The sequence below is a fragment of the Ursus arctos genome, unplaced genomic scaffold (genome assembly GCF_023065955.2).
Source record: "Ursus arctos isolate Adak ecotype North America unplaced genomic scaffold, UrsArc2.0 scaffold_22, whole genome shotgun sequence".
Classification (NCBI taxonomy): Eukaryota; Metazoa; Chordata; class Mammalia; order Carnivora; family Ursidae; genus Ursus; species Ursus arctos.
Window position 1 is genome coordinate 5570991 of NW_026622897.1, and position 23515 is coordinate 5594505.

Here is a 23515-nt window from a genome sequence, read left to right on the forward strand (position 1 = left end):
TTTATACCCCAGTTAAGACATTTATTATCTGCTGCCTTTATGTTTGCACTAGTCCCTTACTCGTCCCTCTCCCTCCAAGTTTTGTTCCAATCCACTCTCTACACTTTAGCCAGAGTGATCAGTATAAAGTGAATCGTGCTACTTCCCAGTGTAACATTTTATGATTCCCATTTGCTCTCAGGTGAAAGTTCAAATTCTTCTCTGCACTTATAAGGCTCTATATGATCTAGTCCCCATACACCCTCCAGCCTCGTATCTCACCTTTGTATATCCCTCTGCCATGATGAATTGGCACAGCTCTGAGCATCTGCATAGAATGTGCCTGAAACATTTTTCTACCACCTGTTTGCCTGGACAACTCTCATCTGCTTGAACAATCATTACTGATGTCATTTTCCCTGGAAGACCTCTTGGGCTCCAGACTTAATCTACCATACACTCCCTCAGATGTGCTCCTAGAGCATGTGAAACTTCCCCAACTTAGCACTAGCATTCTACATCTCTCTATTTCTGTTCTGTGTCCTCACCGGACTAAAGCCCAAGAAAGCAAGGGCTGCATGCTTCCTTCCATAGTGCCATGCACAGTGTTCCTTGAGCACTCTTCATTGAATAAATAAGCAAATGTGTTCCTTTTTAGTCTCATCACATCTGCTCCAACAATCTTTCATCACCAGCACCTGCTGAGTGTCCTAAGTCGGAGTGGAGAGTTCATCTCCATTCCTCCTTCTTCTTCACCCACTACATCCTATCAGCAGGTTCTCCTGATTCTACATTCTAAGTCATGCATGAATCTGGCCGCTGTTTGCCCTCCTCCCTGCCTGCTACCTCATCCGTCATCTTAACAGTCCCTTACCTGGTCTCTCTGACTCGCGTTTTGCCCCCTCGAGTCTGATCTTTGTGCTGCACCCAGATCAATCTCCCAACCTCGGCACTAAGGGCATTTCTTTGGCGGTGGTGGTTGTAGCAACATGGGGTACTTGCCAACATCTCTGACCCCCTACCCACTGGATGCCCAGAGTTCCCACCCTTCAGTTGTGAAAATCAGAAATGTCTTTTGGGGGGCAAAACTGCCCCTGGTCAAGAAGCACCACACTAAAATGATCTTCATAAAATGAAGATCTGATCATGTCATTCTTCTGCTTACAAACTAGCAACAGAGGGACACCTGGGTGGCTCAGTGAGCTGAGTATCCAACTCTTGATCTCAGCTCAGGTCTTGATCTCAGGGTTGTGAGTTCAAGCCCCACACTGGGCTCCACACTGTGCAGGAAGGAAGGAAGGAAGGAAGGAAGGAAAGAAAGAAAGAAAGAAAGAAAGAGGGAGGAAGGGAGGAAGGAAGGAAGAAAGAAAGACTAGCAATGGATAAGATAGAGATTTGTACCTGCACATATGCATTGAATACACCAAAATATTTTAGTGTTTGTGTAGGGCAGCGGGTTGTGGGTAACTTTACCCAATATATATATTGGATATTTATATACATATACATATATATATAAGAGAAACACACACATATATAAAATATATACATACATATAAAATAAGGAAAAATGGTATTAAAGTAAAAGTAATTAATGCCGTCCCATTGTCTATAGGATCAAATCCAAGCTTCTTAACACTGCATGTCCTTAGCACCACCGGTCCCTGTGTTATGGCCTCTGCCAACCTCTCCCGTTCCATCTCTTACTGGTCTCACCTTATACTGGGTCACTGAATCTCAGTGACCTAGATGAGTTCTTGCTTTTTCCAGTCTCCACACCTTGGCTGTGTCAATTTTTCTGCCTGGTGCAACCTCCTGACTCTTAATTACGAAGCTCAGTCCTGTATTTCCTTTGGCAATGGCTCTCCTCTTCCAGGAAGGCTTCTGGTCCTCGAGTCTGAATTAAGTGCTTCTCCTATATGTTCTCATGGCCAGAATACCATGCACCCTCCTTAGCACTCACCATATGACACCATAATCACCGGTGTATTCGGCTGTCACCCAGCTGCAGCGAGGCCAGATGGTATCCCTGTGTGAAATCCACACTGCACCTCTTCCTCAAGATACCTACTGTCATTTGCCAGAAAATCGCCATAAGAAATACATAAGCCCATGATGTTCTGCCACATCCTAGAGTTCTGTGGGGCACCTCGGCCTGACAGCATGCAATGCCCCTCTGCTCCCCACTGGATTACAGAATTCTCCAGAAAAGGACTGTGCCTTATTTTCATAGTTTTATCCTCAGTACTAACCACATATCTGATCCAGAGTAAGACTCTGATAAAAGCTCGATAAATAAGCAGAAGAGAAACTATCATCTGGGCTAACAGCACCCACGCAGGGTGCTCTGACGGCCCTTCCTGCAGTGGGAATAGGAAGCTAGGCTGCTGACGCTTCCAAACCTGGCTGAGCACCCGAATACCCCAGAGAATTTAAAATAAACAAATAAATGAAGTTCCCTGTGCCCTACTTCAGACCTTCTGAATCAGAATCTCCGAGTTGGGGCCTGAGTGCCATTATTTTTAAATTGCTGATGAGATTATACTAATGATCAGCCTGGGAACACCACTGGCCACCCAGGAGGAAACTCAAAACCACTCCCCCTGTCGCGCCTCTTCCTTGTGTCATCACACCCGGTGGAGACCACACCTGGGTTCGCAGAAGGAGCATTTCCAAAGAAGGATCTCACTGACTCTGACTTCCCTTCCATCAAGGTGTCTTGGATTTGTGTGTCTTTGAACTCAGGCATTTGTAGTGAGCGGCATGTGTAGTGAGGGACAGAGAGAAAAAGAGAATGGCCAGGATCCAGGGGAAAAAAAATCATCTGCCTTTTCAATTTTCCAAAACAGTAGCTGAATGTCTTGCTTATGTAACCTGGGGTTGCAGCTAGATCTGTGTACACCCTGTGGATCAGGCAAATTGGGGCATGTCTGAGGAGCAGCAAGGTGGGTCCAGCAAGGCTGTTCGCATCTCAAGGGAAAAATAAAATCCTCCCGAAGCCTCAGGGTAAGGGGCGCACGCTCAGCCCCGCCCAAGAGCCGCTGCCCGCTCTTATCACCACCACGCAGCGGGTACTTACACATGCTAAGCACTGTGATGGTTCTTAAAGAAAAGAGGGGATCTTCCATTGAACTGAACATGCTACTCATGAGCCTGATTAACTAGTTCCCTTGTCTTTCCACTTTGCCCTCGTCCTTGGGATTACAACGGAGGAGGGGGGAGGATCCACATCCCGAAAATCGCCCTCATGAACTAGCGGCACTTGGTGACACAGTTTTGAGAACGTAAGTGGACCCCCTGAAAGGGCGACTTCGCTGTGGATCGCGTGGTAGCATGAGACACGGAGGGGCGCAAAGCACGTATTCATGGTGGGGAGGGCATTGTTGGAATCATGGGGGTCTGGATCCTATGATCCCAGATCCCCTCTGGCAGCTAGGAAGACTGCATTTGTAAGCTCATACCCTACACTCTTGGGTACTTGCTGAACTATGTGGAAGGAATTTCTGATGCTCTAGGTTATTGAAATTTCATGCTGGGGGTGCTGAGCACTGTGCCACAGGCACTAGAAGCCCTACCACAAGACACGAGGAGACAGGCCTTACAGGGAAAGATAAAATATACATGTATACTTCTCTTGAATGTATTGGCTAGCAATAAACAAACTGAAACATGAGTAGAAAATATTTTTCCTTTTTTCTGGGGTTGGGGAGGGGGGTCACAGGGGATATAGCTAAATCATTTACAAATAGGATTAAAATAATAACGGGATAGGGGCGCCTGGGTGGCTCAGTCGGTTGAGTGTCCAACTCCTGGTTTCGGCTCAGGTCATGATCTCTGGGTCCTGGGATCCAGTCCCAAGTTGGGCTCCGTGCTCAGCTCATGGAATCTGCTTGGAATTCTTTCCCCTTTGCTCCTCCCCCTGCTCTTTCTCTCTCTCTCTCTCTCTCTCTCTCTCAAATAAATAAATAAATAAATAGAATCTTAAAGAAAATAATGGGATAATTTGGGAAATGCATAGATTTGGGAGGAGAAACTCATCATATTTGAAGAAGAAATGGCAAAACTTTTTGCCTTTTTGTTAATTCATTCAGTCCCATGTTCCCATGGCTTTTTATCCACTCCTAACAGGAAATCAAAGTTTCAGTATATCATATACTTTTACTGGCTGGTCTTTGTGAAGTAAATGTCTGATGAAATCACCAAATGCATTTTCTTCTGGGGAGAGTTCCCCATGATTCAGTGTCATTTCTTGGTTAAACCACAGCTTAAATCAGGAAAAGAACTTTCTCTGATACTCGAGTCCTTTAGGGCTCAACAGAAGGCTCTATTTTGCCTGGAGGGGAAAATCTTTGCAAAAGATCCTCTCGACTTCTTTGCTGACTTGTTCCCCAAAGCACGGAGGGTGACAAACTAGAGCCTAGATGGCTCTGGCAAGTAGGAACCTGACGGCTACTGGCACAGGATGACTGTGCTTTCCTGGGCCCTTGTCAGTTCTTCCTGGTGCGGTTAAAGGCAAGGAGGAGCTCCTGAATCATGTATTTGGAAGGTTGATTTTGTATTTCAAAAGATCAGAACTGCCAAAGAAAGGTAGGCTCTACTTAAGAGTAAAGAGTCCCTGGAAATGTACAACACACAATTTATAGTCCTACCATAGCACAACACTCCATAAAACCACCCCCTACCCCCCCCCCAACTAAGGATTTATATCCAAATATTTAGGTCATGCACATATTTAAGAATAAAAAGGACAGCGGTGCCTGGGTGGCTCAGCTGGTGAAGCATCTGCCTTCGGCTCGGGTCATGATCCCGGGGTCCTGGGATCAAGCCTTGCGTCGGGCTCCCTGCTCAGCGGAGAGCCTGCTTCTCCCTCTGCCTCTGCCTGCCACTCTGCCTACTCATGCTTTCTCTCTCTCTCTCTCTCTCTCTGTCAAATGGATAAATAACTAAAATCTTTTAAAAAAAATAAATTAAAAAAAATAAAAAGGACATATTTTTGCAGTTTATCTACCGAAACTTCTTAGGAGCAAAAAACAACAGTGCCTTCATGATATTCTGCACCAGCACAATTAAGAAATATTTATTTCCATTTATGTTTTGAAAGTAAAATGTATTTAGAGAAGACAAATTCTTAAAACTGCTTCACATACACATATATACTTAAAGGACAAAATCTGCTTCATTTCTGCTCCTGATTTTCATGTTTCACGTTAAAAGAAAGCTGCAAGTCATGCTGGCACACAAGAAGGATGGTTGCTAAATAGAATTTTGCGAAGTTGCAATTTTTTTCACCTTGGTCTGTAACCAGAAAACATGATACCCAGATGGAAGATTCTAGATTTGCTGTCTGCTTTGATCCACTTTCGCAGTGACTTGCAATATGAGCTTGGAAATAACTTGTCCACAGAGTGAACAGGTTCCTCAACTTTTCCTGGTTTTACTGACGTTAGATTGTTCAGCTGTATAAAACTCTGTCTTAAAGAAAATCACCTAAAACGCAAACTCCATCACAGGTCCCAGCTACACCACACATCAGGAATATTTCTTTTGATACATATTCCCTCCAAAGGAAGTACCCTTAGATTTTAAATCCCCAAAGGAGAGGATTACTAGCGTTTCAAACATTTTTACAAAGAAAAGAAACTCACCTATTTGCAGAGTACTTTCTTGCAAGTGACTCTGGTAAAGACAGTCACATAAATCTACATTCTGTTCAGCTCTTTGTTATTTCAGCAAAGACAAAAGCAGGCTCAGGTGAAAGCTGGGAGCAAAACACCTTCCATCCACCCAAGAGAGGAGGACAGTGTTCTTTCTCCAGGTTCGGGAGCCTCATCGCCCGCTCCACCAAGCGGCGTGCCACTTACTGTCCCAGCAGGAGTGACCTCCAGCACCTCCTATTTCGGTGCAGCAACGCACTCTTAATGGTTTGACGGCACACGTCACGTGTGAAGCCAACACCTTAAGAGGGTGGGAAGCTTTTCAACCAGGAAGACATGCTGAAAATATTTAGCAGTCAGCTCAATTGCATGTAAGCAAAGCCTTGCTTGTTTTTCACAAAACAATCCAACAACCTATGAGTCAAGATGAACTGATTTACACCATTCTACGCTGGGAACTCTCTGGAATGATGCCTGTTCCAAAAGCTTCCCTTCCTTCACCTTAAGCTTAAATTCTGGGTCCCCACCTCAGAGCAGCTGTCCTGAATACTGCTCGACACGGTAATAGCTTTATTCCCTCAATTTTAAAATGCAAGTTTTCTCTACTCTCGTGGCTCATCTCGTTTACTTTCATTTCATCTTTTTACCCCGTCTCTCCTTGTGACCACAGATACACATATCCCCGAGGAACAGGCAGTTTTGATTTAAAGATATCTTCCTGATTGGGGCATACACTGGGTTCTTGAAACAGTGGAGAAAGTCAACGAGCATTTCCCAACATTTAACCCATTATTCACCGAGTGCACTACCTGGGATCTGTGCGATTGGTTAGAAGTTGGCTTTCAAAAGAGCCAAGTTTCATGGTTTCAGAAGGACTTTGTCCCTCTGAGAGCTTAGTCTTGTTTCCTCTGTGACTATCTGCATTTTAAGTCTGAGAACAAACATTAAACATTCTGAACACAAAACAGGTTCCCCGCCTCTGGCATCAGAGCTATCACATGATCCGAGTTTAACTCACCCTTTCTGTCCCAGGGACTGAAGCTTTGAAGTCTCCTTTCTGGATTTTCTGAACGAGAACAGGGAAGCAAATGATGATCTGAAGCTCAGCCGAGAAGAAATGGATGTCAGGCTTTTTTGATTAGGTGTATTTTTAGATCTTGATGTTTGTAATTCCATGGAATCTAGAGGGAAATTATAGAAATCTGGCATCACTCAATATTTCCAGGTAAATATATCTCAGAGAACGAAGACTTTGCACTTGCTTCCCACCTCTCGATACAGATGGAGAACGCAGCAGGCATCCCCACGTGAAGACCATAGGGAGTCAGGGGAGCCCCGTGTCTCTGATGCCTCTGCTGAGTAGAGAAAATCCTCACAAAGAGTAGGGCGCCTTTCAATACATCCTGTGAACCGCAGTTCTGTGGAACGTCCCTCCCCGCGCACCAGCTGTGCAAAGCCATCCAAAGCCCAACGTAAGGTGTCACGGCTCTCGTTCAACTTTCGGGGTGCTTCTAGCCACCCTGTCCTTCAGACATTTTTATCTTAGTGCATTAAAACCATAGGGGTAGACAGCATGTAACTTTTTACTCCAAAGAAGTAAAGGAAAAGGAAATTAAGCCATTTGGAGTGTTCTTTATTCCCACCAAAAATCTCTGTGTATGTGTATTTCCTACACATATAGTTTATATGTGTGTCTGCCTGATGGGGCACCTGGGTGGCTCAGTCGTTAAGCATCTGTCTTTGGCTCAGGGCGTGATCCCAGGGTCCTGGGATCAAGCCCCACATCGGGCTCCCTGCTCTGCTGGAAGCCTGCTTCATCCTCTCCCACTCCCCCTGCTTGTGTTTCCTCTCTCGCTGGCTGTCTCTCTGTCAAATAAATAAATAAAATCTTTAAAAAAAATGTGTGTCTACTTGTAATATAAACATGTCTAATGTATGTATCGATAACATATAGTTATACATGTGAGCATTAAAAATTCTAAGGCAAGATCAACATATACAAAGTCTATAACACTGTAATATATTTGGACATGCTGAATTTATAAATACTAGAGGGATTCAAGGGAAGGGGAAAGTCAGCATGGTATATATGGGGTTAATTTCAAAGTCTGAACTATGAGTCTTTTTAGATAGATAGATTTGTTTATTATGGGAGTTGTAAAATATTGTCAATATAGCTTTAAGAAATATTGTTACATAATTCTTGATGCTACTAATGCTAGTAAAACACCAAGAGAAGTCGTCAATGTGACTACACCAATAAGAAGACACTCTACACACTGTTTTAACAGTTTATAATGTTGAATGCACTTTGTTATTCTCACAATAGTCCTGTGAAAGTGGGTTTTCTTATCCTCATTTACAGATTTAAAAAAAAAGTGATGGGTGAAGATAATTGACGTGTGAGTAGTCACATAGTTGGGATGTTCAAAGAAGGCATTTACCCATGGAGTTTAAGTTACCGAAATACCAGAAGGGTGATGGCTCTTCTACCACCTTCTCCCATCATCCCCTCTCTCCCTTTCTCTCTCCCCATCTCCCCCTTCTTCTGCATCATCATCCCATTCATTTAAGTGCTCACTGTGTTCCAGCTTAGTGCTTTATACATACACAACCACCCTGTGAGGTCTCTCATCATACGCATTTAAAGGCAAGAAAATTGAAGCTTATAGAGAATAAGTAACTTGAACTGTCGCATGGATTCTGAAAGAATAGAGAATACAGAGAGGGTGGAGACTGGAATCCAAGTTATTTTTTTTTTTAAATATTCATGTCTGTTCTTAACCACTGTGCTATCTTGCCTGATTCTAAAAACATACCCCCAAGACATTATAGCACATTTTTAGTTCACTCTTTTTATTATATGTTAGGTCATAAAACTTTTGTACCTTATGATTTAAAAATAGTCCTAAACATGGATTGGTTAAATTGGAGACCCACTGAGTCATTATCTAGAATACTGTGCTATACGACAAAAAATCTAGATCTAAATTTTTTTCTCACCATTTTCCGCCATCCCCTTCCTTAGTCTGTATGTAAGTGGTTGTTTTAACATTTGGCTAACATCCGTTTCATTGCAGAACTTTTTTCTTTGAATTTCTTCAAACCATTCGCCAGTCACTCCTTGAAGCCATCTGATATCCCTCTTTGTCTTCTGGAGTTTGCTGAAATAGAACAAAAATGTCAGTGCATCCTTAAAACTTCATCATATCAAGTCCACACTCATGTGATAGGAGGCTAAACTTGACCTAGTGGTAGAGCTGCATAAACTCTGAGTCTTGGGGGAAACTGGCTCTAGTCAGAATTCCCTTTTCACCACTGTGTACGTACGTATCTTAGCTGTGTTTTGCTACTACGATGACAATCCAAACGTTTTTGCTAGTTGTTAAAATAATCAAGCTGGTGATGACAACCTGGGTTGAGCATTCTGTGAACCTGACCTAATAATACAGTTGAATGATTGATGATTTAATGACATGGAGAAACCAGAACATTCTAGTTCTGATTACTCATTCATTCGTTCATTTGTTCATTCATTCAGTGTTTCTTGAGCAATGTCCATGTACCAGTCCCAGTGTAGGCAGCAGGGATTCAACTTCAAACATAACAGATAGGGTCCTCACTTGCCCTTCCAGTGGTCAAAGATAAACGTTTACATGCAGAAAAGAAACGGTTGAATATAATGATTTTAGATAAAAAACACAAAAACACGAAAGCCCATGAATGAGCACCCAGCTAATGCTTAGTAGTCAAGGCCGGTGTGACCTGAGAAGATAGGAAAAGCCATCTAGAGCACAAACACGTCTGCCCCACACCTTCCCAACACCAGACCTGAAGTCCTATCATTCCTTCTTTATCCTTTTCCCCTGCCCTCTGTGCTTTGACCTCTTTCAAATAAAAATATTGCTGAGTCCTTAATTAAACCGCTGGTTGTGATTTAATCACTGGTTCTTCTCTCTCTCTTTTTTTAAAGCAGATCATTTTCTCTATTTCAGGAAAACCCTAGAACTGTTTGGAAATGAGAGGTGCTTAATCCAGAGGGGGGGAGGGGAGACAGAGAAGAAGAGCGAGCGCAGGATGGGGCAGACAGAGGAGAAAGGTGAGTCTGAAGTACATGGTGTAAATCTCTTAGTGGTCAGTTTCACACAGCACTGGGCTCATTGATGGGGTCCAAGCTTGGGAAGTTCTGCTGTTTGGGAAAGAAGTTCATGTGATTCTGCAGCAGTTACCCTTTATCCAGGGTCCTCTGTGAAGCACCAGGGTCGGGGAGTTTGTATGACGGAGAAGATGGTGAGTAAGACAGGAGCAGAGTGGCAAATTTGGGGTTAAAGGTAATGAACCAAGATGGTTGCAACTCAGGCTCCTGCTTGGGGCTATGATACTGTCATTTTATAAAATAATCAAGAAGGAAGCCAGAGGCCATCCTGCCCAGACTTGCACTTTGAAACGCATTAGGCAGCAGTCGTCATGTCCAGCCCACAACACCCGCCTGGGTGCCTCCGTGTGTCATGGCTGTCCCTCTGACACCTGGCCACTCCTGTCTCTACTGCCACTTCCCTAACAAACCAAGGGACCATAAGTAACTGTTTCTAATCAGTGCTGGCTGCCTACAACTTGTCAATGCCTCATTTATTAATGTCCCACATTTGTTCACCACTTCTACGTTCTCGAAGCCCTCCCCAGTTGTTCAAGCCTGAGACTCAGCAACCCCCCCCCCCCACTTCTCAACGTATCCCCCTCATCTCAGAGCACAGTCAAGTTACCCGACTTTGGAATTCTCCAAACAACCTAACTGTATTTATTCATTTTTACTAGAGGCTTGATGAAACATTGACTCTCTTTGAAAATCATCACACTTCACTTCATTTCACCTCAAGTGCTCATTCCAGGCTTATGCTCCCGTCCATCATAGTCTGTTTCTTTCCCAACTTCTGGTCAATGAAGTCAGAAATCCATATGTCTGTGGGAAGACTCCTACAGTTTGAATTCTACTTCAGGAAGTATATCTTGAAGAAACAGCCCCTCTCCCTGTACACGAATTTGTTTCTAAAAATAATTATGCAGGCAATGCAGCGTCCTGGAAAGTCACATAGCATGAAGTCAGAATAACAAAATGCAGGTTTTATCTATTCCAAGCTATGTAAAATGCTGCACACACTGGGGAAAAAATCAGAACACCTGCTCTCTTAGGGCAGAATAATTATAGGTATCATTTCTATTTTTAACTTTTTAATTATGTTTATTCAGTAAATATAATATATGAACCTATTTTTTTTGTCTGTGAATTTTTATATTGTTGGATTTTTTTTCCATTATAATTTTTCTTGTAGATAGAGAAAAAAAATCAGTGACATTTTCGCAGTCCTAACACAGTCACTATTATCTAGTTGGTGTTTTTTCACACGGTCATAATAAAATTTATTCAATATACATTTGTAGAAGGCCTCCTAGGGTGCATGCAGGGATACAGTACTGAACAGAGCAGACATGGCTCCCACCCCATGGGATTCACCATCTAATAAGAGAGACAGATCCAGGCCCAGTCACAATACAGATGAAAAATAACCAAGAGAGGCGGGTATGATTTATTCATTCAACACATGTTTGAACTCTGGGTACAGAGCAGTGAACAAGTCAAGTCCTTGCCCTCACAGAATTTACACCCTGTGGGGTCAAACAATAGAAAAGTAAACAGGCGCTAGGAGAGCACCTGGGGCAGCAGCAAAGATTTTCCTGAGAACATGACACGTGGTCTGAATGTTGAAGGATGAAGGGGTAGCAAGTAGGTGGTTCTAGGAGAGAGAGAGCTTTCCAGGCAGAGCAGTAGCAGCCCTAGGGCAAATGCCCCCAAGGAAAGAAGCAAGGGGCTTAGGGTAGAGCTGAGAGGGAGGCAGCTGCTAGATCAGGCAGCAAACGTTGGGGTGAACAGTCTGGGGTTTAGTCCTACAGCACCAAGAATGCCTCGTTGATGTGGCAGCGACATGACACACCACGTTTGCATTTTCAAAAGGCCATCCTGGACTAAAAACTTTTTGTGCAGCAAAGGAAATCATCAGCAAAATGAAAAGGCAACCAACTGAAGGGGAGAAAGTGTTTGCAAATCATATATCTGATAAGGCGTTAATTACCAAAATATATAAAGAACTCATACAATTCAATAGCAAAAAGACCAAGCAATCTGATTTAAAAAATGGACAGAGGAGCTGAACAAACATTTTCCCAAAGAAGAGACACAGATGGCCAGCGGGCACATGAAAAGATGTTCCACATTACTAATCATTTGGGAAATGCAAATCAAAACCACAATGAGATATCACCTCACGCCAGGCAGAATGGCTATTACCAAAAAGACAAGAAATAACAAGTACTGGAGAGGATGTGGAGAAAAGGGAACCCTCGTGCACTGCTGGTGGGAATTCAACTGGTGCGGCCACTGTGGAGAACAGTATGGAGGTGCCTCAAAAAGTTAAAAATAGAGCTACCCTATGATCCAGTAATTCCACTTCTGGGTATTTATCCAAAGAAAATGAAAAAACTAACTCAAAAAGTATATGCACCTATGGAATTGTAATGGTATGGAAAAACAAAATACAATACAAAAATAATTTTAATTCCATATATACAAAATACAATATTATATACATGTACAATACAAATCCAATTATACACACATATACACACAATGGAATACTATCCAGTCATAAAAAGAATGAAATCTTGCCATTTGCAGCAACATGAAGAGAACCTGAAGTCATTATGCTAAGTGAAATAAGTCAGAGAAAAACAGTTACCATATGATCTCACTTATATGTGGAATTTAAACTACAACAAATCAAGCTCCTAGACACGGAGAACAGACTGATGGTTGCCAGAGATGGGGGATAGGAGGTGGAAGAAATGGGTGAAGAAGGTCAAAAGGTTCAAACTTCTAGTTATAAAATAAGTAAGTCCTGGGATGTAATGTACAGGATGGTGAGTATTGTTAATAATACTGCAGTGCGTATTTGAAAGCTGCTAAGACAGATCTTAAAAGTCTTCATCACAAGAAAAAAAAATTTGTAGCTGTGCATGGTGATGGATGGTAACTAGACTTACTACGGTGATCAGTTTTCAGTGTATACAAATATCGAATCATTACGTGCACACCTGAAATGAATATAATGCTATATTTCAATTATACCTCAATAATTAAAAAGATCTTAGCTAAAGGTGGAGAGAGGATTCCAGGGGAGAAGAGGAGCACAGTCAAGAGACTTGTAGGGTCCAGGACAGAGAGGTGTTTGCTTAGACTAGGATGCTGGTGGTGAAGCAGAAGAAAGGTAGGAAGTGTTCAGAGCTACTTAGTGGGTGAAGTTTACCCTCAAGTGATGAAGTAACTTTGGAGGGCTAGAGGGGACAGAGGCACGTCAAGGAAAACTCCTCGATTTCTGATTCACATAGGTGCATGGGAGATGCCAATCACAGAGATGTTGCATATACAATCTTCACAAAAACAACATTACATATTGAACACCTTTAATGTTACTCATCTTTGGAGCAATCATTAAATATCTGCATAATATTCAAACTAGTATGATTTCCATAATTTCTTTACTATTCCTCTGGTGAAGAACATTGCAATTTTGCCTTATAAATACTGCTGTAAGGACATCCCTGTGCATTTCCTGTTTTTACAGTGCCTTTGACAGACACTGGAGCAGAATTACGGGGTCAAAGAGTCAAAAACATTTTTTTGTGATTCTTCATACACTACCAAAATGCTTCTCACAATGGCGCTAGCATATTACTCATACCAGTGATGTACAATATGGTAACCAGGAACCTTTGGAAGATGTTATTCTTTTTTGAGTATTTTTATTTTCTGAATTTAATACTTTCAAGGTACCATGTTTTAAATTGTGGGTAGTTACTTTTCTTTTAAGGATTTTTGTTTCCTTTGCTTAAAAAAAAAACACTACATTTTCTTCCTTCCTTTCTCTCTCTCTCCCTCTCTCTTTCTTTCTTGTAGGCTCCATGCCCAGCATGGAACCCAACGCGGGGCTTGAACTGATGACCCTGAGATCAAGACCAAAAAAATACTACATTTCTTTGATAAGTAGTGAGGATTGAGTACATCCCACATGTCTGCTTACTAATGATATTTTGTATTTTGGCAATTGCACATTTTATCAATTTATGAATCAATGCTTCAGAGTTTTTCACTGGGATGAGGCATGTTTAATAAAACACAAACTCCTTATTTTTCTTGTTTACTCTAATTATTTTCCCCCAGATTTCTGACTTTGATTCTGATTAGGGCTGGAGTAGGTAAAACATATTTCATCTGTGCATGTGCTTATGCTAATATCTGTCTCCCGAAGACAATGAGAAACGACATATGGACAGTAGTTACATGCAGATATATAAAAGGGCATGATTTTAAAGAAATTCAGTGGCTTTTGGGGTGCCTAGCTGGCTCAGTTAGTGGAACATGAGACTCATGATCTTGGGTTGCGAGTTTAAGCTGCACGTTAGATATAGAAATTACTTAAAAATAAATAAGTAAATAGATTAATTAATTAATTAATTAATTTAAAAAAAGAAATTCAGTGGCTTTTAAAGCAGAAATACCCCTAGGTTGACAGGAAAGTGGGTGAATATGTACAGTCCAGAGCCTGAAAATTCAAGGGTCAGGTAGTAAAAAATAATGGCTGTGCTTACCTATTACTAAAGGAAGTAAAACATAAATAGTTCTGGCCTTTGAAGCAAGGGTAACCCAGGAAGGGAAGCTATGAATGACATACAAGTCTAAACTCTCTGGGTACCTGTAACTCAACTCCTTAATCTTTTACACCAAAGAGTCCTATGACCTATAAAATACAGTCAGTACTTTTATAATGGTTGACTGAGCTCCTGGTACTAAAAAGCACACAACGGTAAAACCAGTGGTTTAGACTGATCTACTTACTTAAAAAATATATCAAAGCTCAACACTAGCAAAACAAACAAAACACCTTAACATAAAGATACGTGAACCTTAAAAGGACAGCATTTTAAGTCTCAGCTGGGAGACTTAGAGAACATTCGCTTGAAAGTGGAATTCGACCAAGTTCATAGCCAGCCTGCCCAGGGCTCTTCCTCCTCTAAGCTGGTTTGTTATATACTCGGGCAGCCATTTAGAGCACTCAATCCACTTTATGCCAAGAAGAACCACAGGGTTACAGACGACGTACATCGAGATAAATTATAAGCACACACCTTGCTGGCTTTGCTAGTCTAGCTTGACTCAACATATCAGGAGGGACTGTTGTCTACACTTGTAATTTGTTCTACCCCCGGGCTGATTAACTTGACTCAACTAAATCAGGTCTTTTCTTGCTGAGCCACAGTCCCAGCCCTCTGCTCCAAGTCAAAACACTCTTTCTTCATGCACAGGAATCTTCGACCGCTGCAGCTTTGATGCCCTTCGAGCACCTGCGGAAGGAGTGTGTCCTCCTCCTGTGTTAAACTGATTTTCCATCCTCGGGGAATGAATCCCATCTCTCCTCTCTTCCTCTTTGTCTTCACCAGCTGTGCCCCTGTTGACCTTCGCAATGCACTTTTCTTGGTTCACCTTTACTTCCAGCAGGTTTGTGTCCTCATCTTATTTTCACAGTACCTACCTACTAACATTCAGCATGTGCTCCGCATTCTTCACCAACCCCCGCCCATGCCTTGTCTGCTCTGATAGTACAAAGAACACTGGCAGAGGGTCAGGTGCTAGCTGGGTGACCTTGGCCAAATATTTAACTTTCTTGGGTTTATTTCCCTCATTTGTGCAAGGGGGTTGGATGAGGTGGCAGACTGTTTATAAAACAGTTCTCCACAACTCCTCACATCCCTGAACGTCTGCTCCTTTGGGATGTGACTTTGTCACTCAGCCTGCTCCTAGGACTTGGCTGGCCTTGTTCTCAGAACAACTGAAGGTTCTGAAGACGTACTATCAGACCTCTGAGCCTGGCCTCAGGAAGTCACGCAGCCTCTGTCCTCTGCCTCGGGGAATCTTGATTCCGGCGCAGAAGGAACCCCAGGCTGGCCTCCCAGAGAATGAGAGCATGCACAGACGAGGCCCCAATGGGGCACACTGCCACCTGCCAGACCAGTGAGTGCGGCCACCTTAGCCGATCTGGAGGCAGAGACCCGAGGGGAGACCAGGAGAGTCCCCCAGCTGAGCGCAGCCCAAATGACTGTCCCACAGAATTGAGAGCTAATCGACAGAAGTCCTTCGGAGCCTTTAAGCAGTGGGATGGTCTGTTATGCAGAATTTAAAAACATAAACACAGATGAGATTATCTTGAAGATATCTTCTGGTTTAAAATGTCTCATGAAATGGAAAGGCTCATTATTCCTACGTCAGAATGAAATCATTAAGAAATCTTAAAAATCTGAAGAGGGCCTTATAACATAATCTTGTCAATCCCTCCATCTTCAGGTACAATAATAATAACCAGTAATAACAACAGTTGCTGTGCTGAGCTCCTACTCGACAGGATTTTGCAGCCATTATTGCTAATCCTCACATGGCTTGCATTGGGATTCGATGTCCCCGTTTACAGAGACACCACTGAGCCCACCCGCAGGCTGGAGCTTTGCCCTGGGATGAGAACTCAGGCCTTGATTCTCAAGTCTGTGTCCACCTAACCTTCTCTCTCACTAGTACCTGGGCACCACTACCTCCATTAAGAAACAATGCAATTGATAGAAGTAAGCTCAAAGTGACTTCTGACATTTAAAAAGGTAGTAATGCTAATCCAAACAGGATTGAAGAGAGAGGAGCTGGACAGACGTTGAGACCAGCAAGCCCCCTAAGCCAGAAAACAGGAACTATACCTTCTATTTTCTTGTCAGAAAGATCTCAAATATTTCTCAAAACTGCTCCCTTACAAGCTCCTCTTGCTGAGGGCATCAATTTGTCTTTGGGTTGTGCTCATTCCCTCTCTTCATCTCCTTGCTCACATTTTTTCTCTGCTTTCCTTATTTCCTTGGCTTCTATACACATTTTTTCTTTCACAGCTGACCCTCCTGTACGCAAGCCGTCTTATCACACCTTGTTCTGCTCTCCAGGCAGCTCAGCAGCCTGATCTCGATCAACCCTGCCCTCTTGGCTTCAAAGGCCTCTTGCCAAAATAGTCCCCCAGTTCCCTACCCTCTCCTGCTCTTACAGGTTCCGTCATCAGCGAACCCTAGAACAAACTGTTCAAATGAATCCTGTAAAAATGGATTTGTCGCCTGAATTGTAGATCAAAGCAGCATTAAAGTTTCCCTCCCACACAGAAATCCAAACACACTTTTGTTTCATATTGCCCAGCAACCACAACACATGGAAAACCATGAATGGAGTAGGAGTACGCGGGGCAGGAACCGTATCCTGAGTCAGAGCTTGGCCATCAGGTTAATGACATCATGGAAGCTGGATTCGTCCGTCCAGCTAAAGACCTTCTCCAGACCCTGCAACCCCAAGAAAACTCCTTTCAGGAAAGTGTGCCCCTTTGTGTTCTGCTCCAGAAAGGTGATACTTATCGCTCATCTGCGAGGGAAAGCTTTCGAAGAGCTATGAGAAGTTCTCAGCCAGGAAGAGGCGGAGTAAAGAGAGCCAAAGCCCTTGTCCAGGGGCCGCTCCCGCACCTTTACAATCCAGCGCCTGGCCTCTCCTCTCTCCCGGCTGCTTTTCTGAAAAGATAGTTTTTTGAGAGCCTTTGTCTCTGACATCAGAGCCTGTTGTTTGCCTCGGTCCACAGCCAAGGCTCAGGGAGGGGCAGGGATTAGAAAAAGCAAGCAGGTGTCCTGGAAAATGTGTTCTTTTGCTGACAATAAAGTTAAACCACAGAGGGAAGTCTGAAGGAAGAGAAGCTCCCCTAAAGAAAAGGGATGAACTAAAGCCAAGCAACAATGACAACAAAAACAGCAAACCTTTAGAACTAAAAGACTGGCCGCAAAATCATGGCATCAGCTTTCAGGCCAAGCTAGATAACAAAGCCCATTTAAATTCCTTGAATGGCTGTGATTGAGATCGCCCAATCGAGACTCAAGGACAACGTTTTCTGTATTTCTTAAACAGGCCATTATAACCTTCCTGGATGTTTATTCTCAACAGAATGAAAAATGAAGTAATCTAGGTAACGCTAAGACGCGTAATTCCCATTGCAGGGTCAGAGCGCAGTGAGTGATCTCTTACCAATTAGTCACCCTAAAGAAGGTGCAGTAGGAAGGCTAGCTGTCCACTCTGAAGTCAGACTTAGAGTTTAAGGGCCAATTCCTCATGTAGCCAGCTATCAGGGCTTCTCTGTCTTCCTAGGTTAATCTTATCTCTTTTCAATCCATTCATACCTTTTACCCACGCCACTCAGGAAGGCACCCGCTGTCACCTAGGATTTTCCAAACAATACTGAATGAATTACATGTCATGTACCCATCTGGCTGCCCACCAGGCTGTCAGCTGACCGGGGACTGGAGACTGTGTCCAAGTTGTCTTGGTATCCCCAGGGCCTAGCAAGGTCCCCGACTGGTGGTTTATCAATACATATTTGCTCAACTTTTGGGGTAATGAATGAGTTCTACAAACTTATGCCATCATTGTGAAGCAACTCACTCCCTACTTGACATACATAATAGATACGATCCTGCCCACAAATTAAAATCATGTTTATAAAAAGTGATTTTTTTCCTCCAAAGAGTAATACGGGAAAGCTAGTCACAGCTAACATTTACGGAGCACTTGCTCTAGGCCAGGCAAAATTACATGTATTCGTCCATTTAATCTTTGCAAGAACACCACGAGGCAAATAATATTCCATTCTACGAATGAGGAAATTAAAACACTGAGAGGCTATGCTGAAGTCAGACTTCCTGGTTTCAATGCTGTCCCTTATCTTTTTTAATCGTGTGAGCTTCACTCCTCTGGGCCTCAGTTTTCTCATCTACAAAGTGGGGGTAGAAATAATAGTATCTCATGGCATTTGGGTGAGGATTAAGTGAGTTAATTAATGGAAGGCCTATACACCCAGGCCTGGCAACGTGAAGTGCTGAGTTAGTGTGGTCTGTGAAGTGAGTTGGGGGCTGAGGAGTGGGGGTGGAAATGTGTATCAGCTTCCCCAGCAAAACAGAGGTGGTCGGCAGTAAAGACAATCACACTTCAGCTTTTCCTTTCCCTGTAAAGAAACTCAAAAGCATCAACTGCTTAGGTTGGGTCACCTTGTCCTCCCAGACTTTCATATTGCACTTGACAGCACCATCGCTAGAAAACTAATTTGCAGTGAAGATTTCAGACTGGGGGGCCCACTGGGTAAGCTCACTGCCAGTCACTGGAATGGACCTCGCACTGCACTGCACGCACTGGCTAATGCCAATGTCTGGACACATGATTGCAAAGATTTTTTGCACATTTTTAGTACAAGGTCTAAAAGATTTACTTTTCTAAACTCTCCTAAGGCAACAGTGCTTGCACTGAGAAGAGTTTACACGTTTATTTATCTCATCCTGGATTCCAGTCTAACTTCAGAAAGTATTCACACACGTGATTCAGCTAGTATTTTTTGAGACTTACTGTGTGCCAGGCACTGTTCTAGAAGCTTGGAATTAATACATACACAAAAGAGACCACTCCTAGTCTTCTTGGAGTTTGTAGCTAGGAAGCAATGGTTTTCCTACCACCACCTTGACCCAAACCACTACTGTCTCTCACCAGGGTGACTGCAGGAACCCCCTCGTCTCCTCGATTCCATTCTAGCTGCCCTTTCATTCAGACTCCACATGGCAGCCAGAGTGATATTTTAAAACCACAGAGGGAAGCCTGGAGGAAAAGGCTTAAAGCTCTCCATGAGCTTCCAACCATACTAAGAATTCCAAACTAAGAATTCCAAATTCCATGGTCTCCAGGGCTGTGCAGCCTCTGGCCCTCTACCTTTTTTAACCACGTTATCATACCTCACCCACCCCAATCAGCAGCTGGCCTTCTCTCTGCTCCTCTCAAAAGCCAATCTGGTCCCTGATGGGCTTTGCACCTGCTGCCCCCTTCACCTGTAATGTTCTTCCCTATTTTATCACATGGCCATTCCTTGGTATCATTTAGGCCTTAGCTAAAACGTCACATTCTAAGAGAGGCCTTCTGTGACCCTTCAACAGAAATAATCCCTTCCCCCAAGCATACCTACTATCAAATTTCTTGGTCTACTTTTCTTAATTTCATTATTCTCCTTGTGGAAACACCTTCATTTATTTGCTTTTTTGTCAATCATCTCCCCTTTGCTGCACTGAAATAAAATCCATGAGAGCAAGGACCTTGCTTGTCCTGTTTCTGGAATGATGCCTGTCTGACATAGAGTGGGGACTCCACAAGCCCATGTGAACAAATGAATATGAATCTGGGCAACTCTTCTCTCTGGACCTGCATTTGAATCAGAAGCTCCCCAGGGTACTTACACACTTGGGGTGATCCTAAGCATGCTTTTGCTAATGTTTCCAGGCGGCGCAGCCTAGTATTTAAAGGATGTCGTTAACAAATCCATATTTAGGGGCACCTGAGTGGATCAGTCATTAGGCGTCTGCCTTTGGCTCAGGGCGTGATCCCAGCGGTCTGGGATCAAGCCCCACATCAGGCTCCTCCGCTGGGAGCCTGCTTCTTCCTCTCCCACTCCCCCTGCTTGTGTTCCCTCTCTCGCTGGCTGTCTCTCTATCAAATAAATAAATAAAATATTTAAAAAACAAAACAAAACCAAAAAAACCCACAAATCCATATTTAGGTCTGTCTGAGACCTCACAGAGTCCAGCTCTGTGGCTGAAAAGTGCCACCTTTCACACGGTTCTCGGGGTCCATTGTCCTTGCACTCCCTCTGCCCTTTCTGCTGCTTCTCTTGGGATCAAGCACATGATTCAAATCAACTAGAAGAGAATTTACAACTGCAGATTCAAACTGACAATACTTTTATGGAAAACTAAGATAACATATAGGGTTATATCTGGTACCTTCGTGCTGCTGCTGAACATTAGGGGACCCATGCACATGGCATATCCTCCTGGAGGCGGGAAGTGGGTCTGGGATGCAATGGTCAGATTCTGCTGGCTGACGGGCACTGTGCTGGCTGCTCCCACAGGTGCCCAGCGAGGTAGATACTATTATACTCATTATACAGTAAAAAAAATTTGAAACCACAAAATGTAAAAAAATCCTGCCTGTGGTTATCCCATGGAGAGGAAAAGAGTGAGGCTTCTGCCTGGCTTCAGGCCCCAAATACTCAGCATGGTAACATGTGTTATTTTCAGAGTGAGTACAAATTATTTCCCAGAGCCTGAATTCTTCAACACCTGGCCTGTCCCTGCCCCTTTTTTTCATGCCAGTGGGCTCACCACTGCAGTGTCAGCTCCCTAACCAGAGCGCCAGACTTTCTGAACACAGAGCAAGCAGAGACTAAATATTTGAAAACTAGAGTTTTTAGCCTTTGTTTCCCACTTATTTTTTTTTAAGCAGGCTGCAAGCCCAGCATGGAGCCCAACATGGGACTTGAACTCACAACCATGAGCTCAAGACGTGAGCTGAGATTAAGAGTTGGACACTTAACCGACTGAGCCACCCAAGTGCACTCCCCCACTCGTTCTTCTTTATACAGATACTCAGACATCTTTCCACAGGAACTTGTAAGGCAAGGGTTAATGCAAGGTCCATGTTAGGGTTCTTCAGTGTAGGGGAGCTGCCTGGAGCTGCCAACGTGCACAGAAATCCCTCTTGTGAGGCTGTTATTAGCACAACTGCAAGGTAGGTTAAAGCCAATTAGTTCTGATCCACAGATAAAGTCCATGATCTCAATGTCTTGGATTTGCTTACATATCATATTATTCATGGCTTCTTTCCAAAGACAATTACATCCTAAATTTTGGCCACACCCTCTGTACTGCTAGTTATGTAATCAGGTAACGAGACAGAACTGCACTCGTGTATATCTAGTGCAGCCCCCCCTTCATTCTCACGAATAAGAATGCAGAGCATGTTACTTTTCTCTCATATTCAGGCAATTTAATGCCAATTCTTACAACATGTCTTGCCAAGGAAAAAATACAGAAAGAGGAACAGTCTCAGAGGAGCCTAGGCAATTCCGCAAGGTTGAAAGAATGTGATGCCCACATAACTTTATTCCAGATCCAGGCAGAAAGGTCACAAGACTATATTGCCTTCAGGGTAATTAATACCCACATTTCTCATATTCAGTTTAATTCACTCTTTGTACCATGTTGACTTAGCCATGTCAGAAAACCAACTCAAATCCAACATTCTGGAAGCAGCTTTAACTTTAAGAAACTTAATGCTGAAATACAGCATTCCCTCTTTCCCTACCCCTACCTGCACACCAACCAAATAGAGAAAGAAGCATTACAAATAGCTCCTTAGTCTTTGCTTCGGGATACAGAAAGTGAGAAAATTCCCCAAGGTTTTCTAAATGCCAGCACCATGCAAGTCGTGCTCCTCTGTCCCCATCAGGGATCATGAAAGCTCAGAAAGTCCATGACCTGCAAATCATTATCCACCGCAGGATTTGATGACAGGGTCAACGAAAGTTTGATGTGGACATACGTGAAGTCTCATTGGTCTGGATCACATACATTTTCAAAAAGAGTTAACCTTGAAGTAATCCTTCTCCAAATGGTTGCTGCTTTTTCCAAGTTCATTTTAGCAAAACTGTCTCATGATGGGTTGGGTTTAAATTGTTTTTCTCCAACCATTAACCTGATAAGTCGACACTCCACATCATCAGAAATTACTGCAGAAGCGCATTACAAAAGGCTTTACTTTGAACACTTCCCCCCAAATCCTTGAACCAAATGTTATCATTAGAATGATGACTTTGTTGATCGGTTATTTCAAACACACATCATGTTTCATATTGTATCATCTCATTCAGAAGAGATTATTATGTTTTGTCTTTAGATGTAGTGACATTTATTTACCCAAACATCCTCCAAAGAAGTACTCCCAGAATGATTCTGAAACAAAATCAGTACCTGGGGCAAAAGGAAGTTAATGCTAGCTATACAAATGCATGTGTCTACTCCAAATTATGTAACTTACTTATGGAAACCTAATATTGGTATAAAAGATATTTTACTGGTAATATTGTTATTTGCTATCATTTTAACTTCAGACTCTAGTATTTAAATTCTTCTTTCTCAATAATCAACAAATTTGTGATTGTTCTTCATGATGTATTAAACGCTTTAACATAAAATCTCAATGGGTCTTTGGAGAAAAAGCCTAAACAAAGCTTTATTACACAATAAAAATGATAATATAACATTGGAGGCTATTGTGTACTTGAAATGCATGTCTCAGTGCATCAAGAACAGGCACAGAATTGTATTCATCCTGTGAACAACCAACCCATTTCTCCAAAGGGAAATGTCAGTGTAACGAAGCAGTAATGTGAGCTGTATTTTACAGAAGAAAAGTGGAAATGAACGGAACTGTTTACTTGGTATATGTGAATAGGTGTGGACTATTCTTGATTAACAATGACCTCAGATTTTAAAAGTCATCATCTATTTACCTTGAATCACTTAGGCCTTATGAGCAAAAACGCTTTCTTTCAGGTAGGATAAAATGTCTGGCATAGAAAAAGAAAACTGGATGTCTGATTCCCTCATCATTTTGTTTTGTTTTGCTTTAAATCATTCTAGCACCTCCACTCTCATTACTAATATCCCCAAGTAGGACTCAATAATGAATTAAGCATGGTGGTATGTCTGTCCGAGAGCCGTGGACCATGCTTATGAGCAGCCCAGGAAGTGTTGGGAGCCTATCCCACTCATAGAAAAGGGGTCGTGGGTAGTTGTGTTTTGGGTCCTATGATCTAAAATTTTTCACATTCCTGGTCCTAATC

The 23515-nt window shown here is 42.8% G+C and overlaps 1 protein-coding gene across 7 annotated transcripts in view; it reads right to left on the minus strand.

The window, feature by feature from the left end:
- EXPH5 (exophilin 5) overlaps positions 1 to 23515 on the minus strand; it is a 70778-nt gene that overhangs the window by 21385 nt on the left and 25878 nt on the right. For 3 of the 7 annotated variants that reach the window (XM_026505811.4, XM_026505810.4, XM_026505814.4), the window contains exons 2-3: positions 8637 to 8797; positions 6652 to 6814 (exon numbers count right to left, since the gene is read on the minus strand). In XM_026505811.4, coding sequence (XP_026361596.2) covers positions 6652 to 6814; positions 8637 to 8797 — 324 coding nt within the window. The other 4 variants (XM_044386683.3, XM_026505816.4, XM_044386685.3 and 1 more) reach the window with 3 other exon arrangements.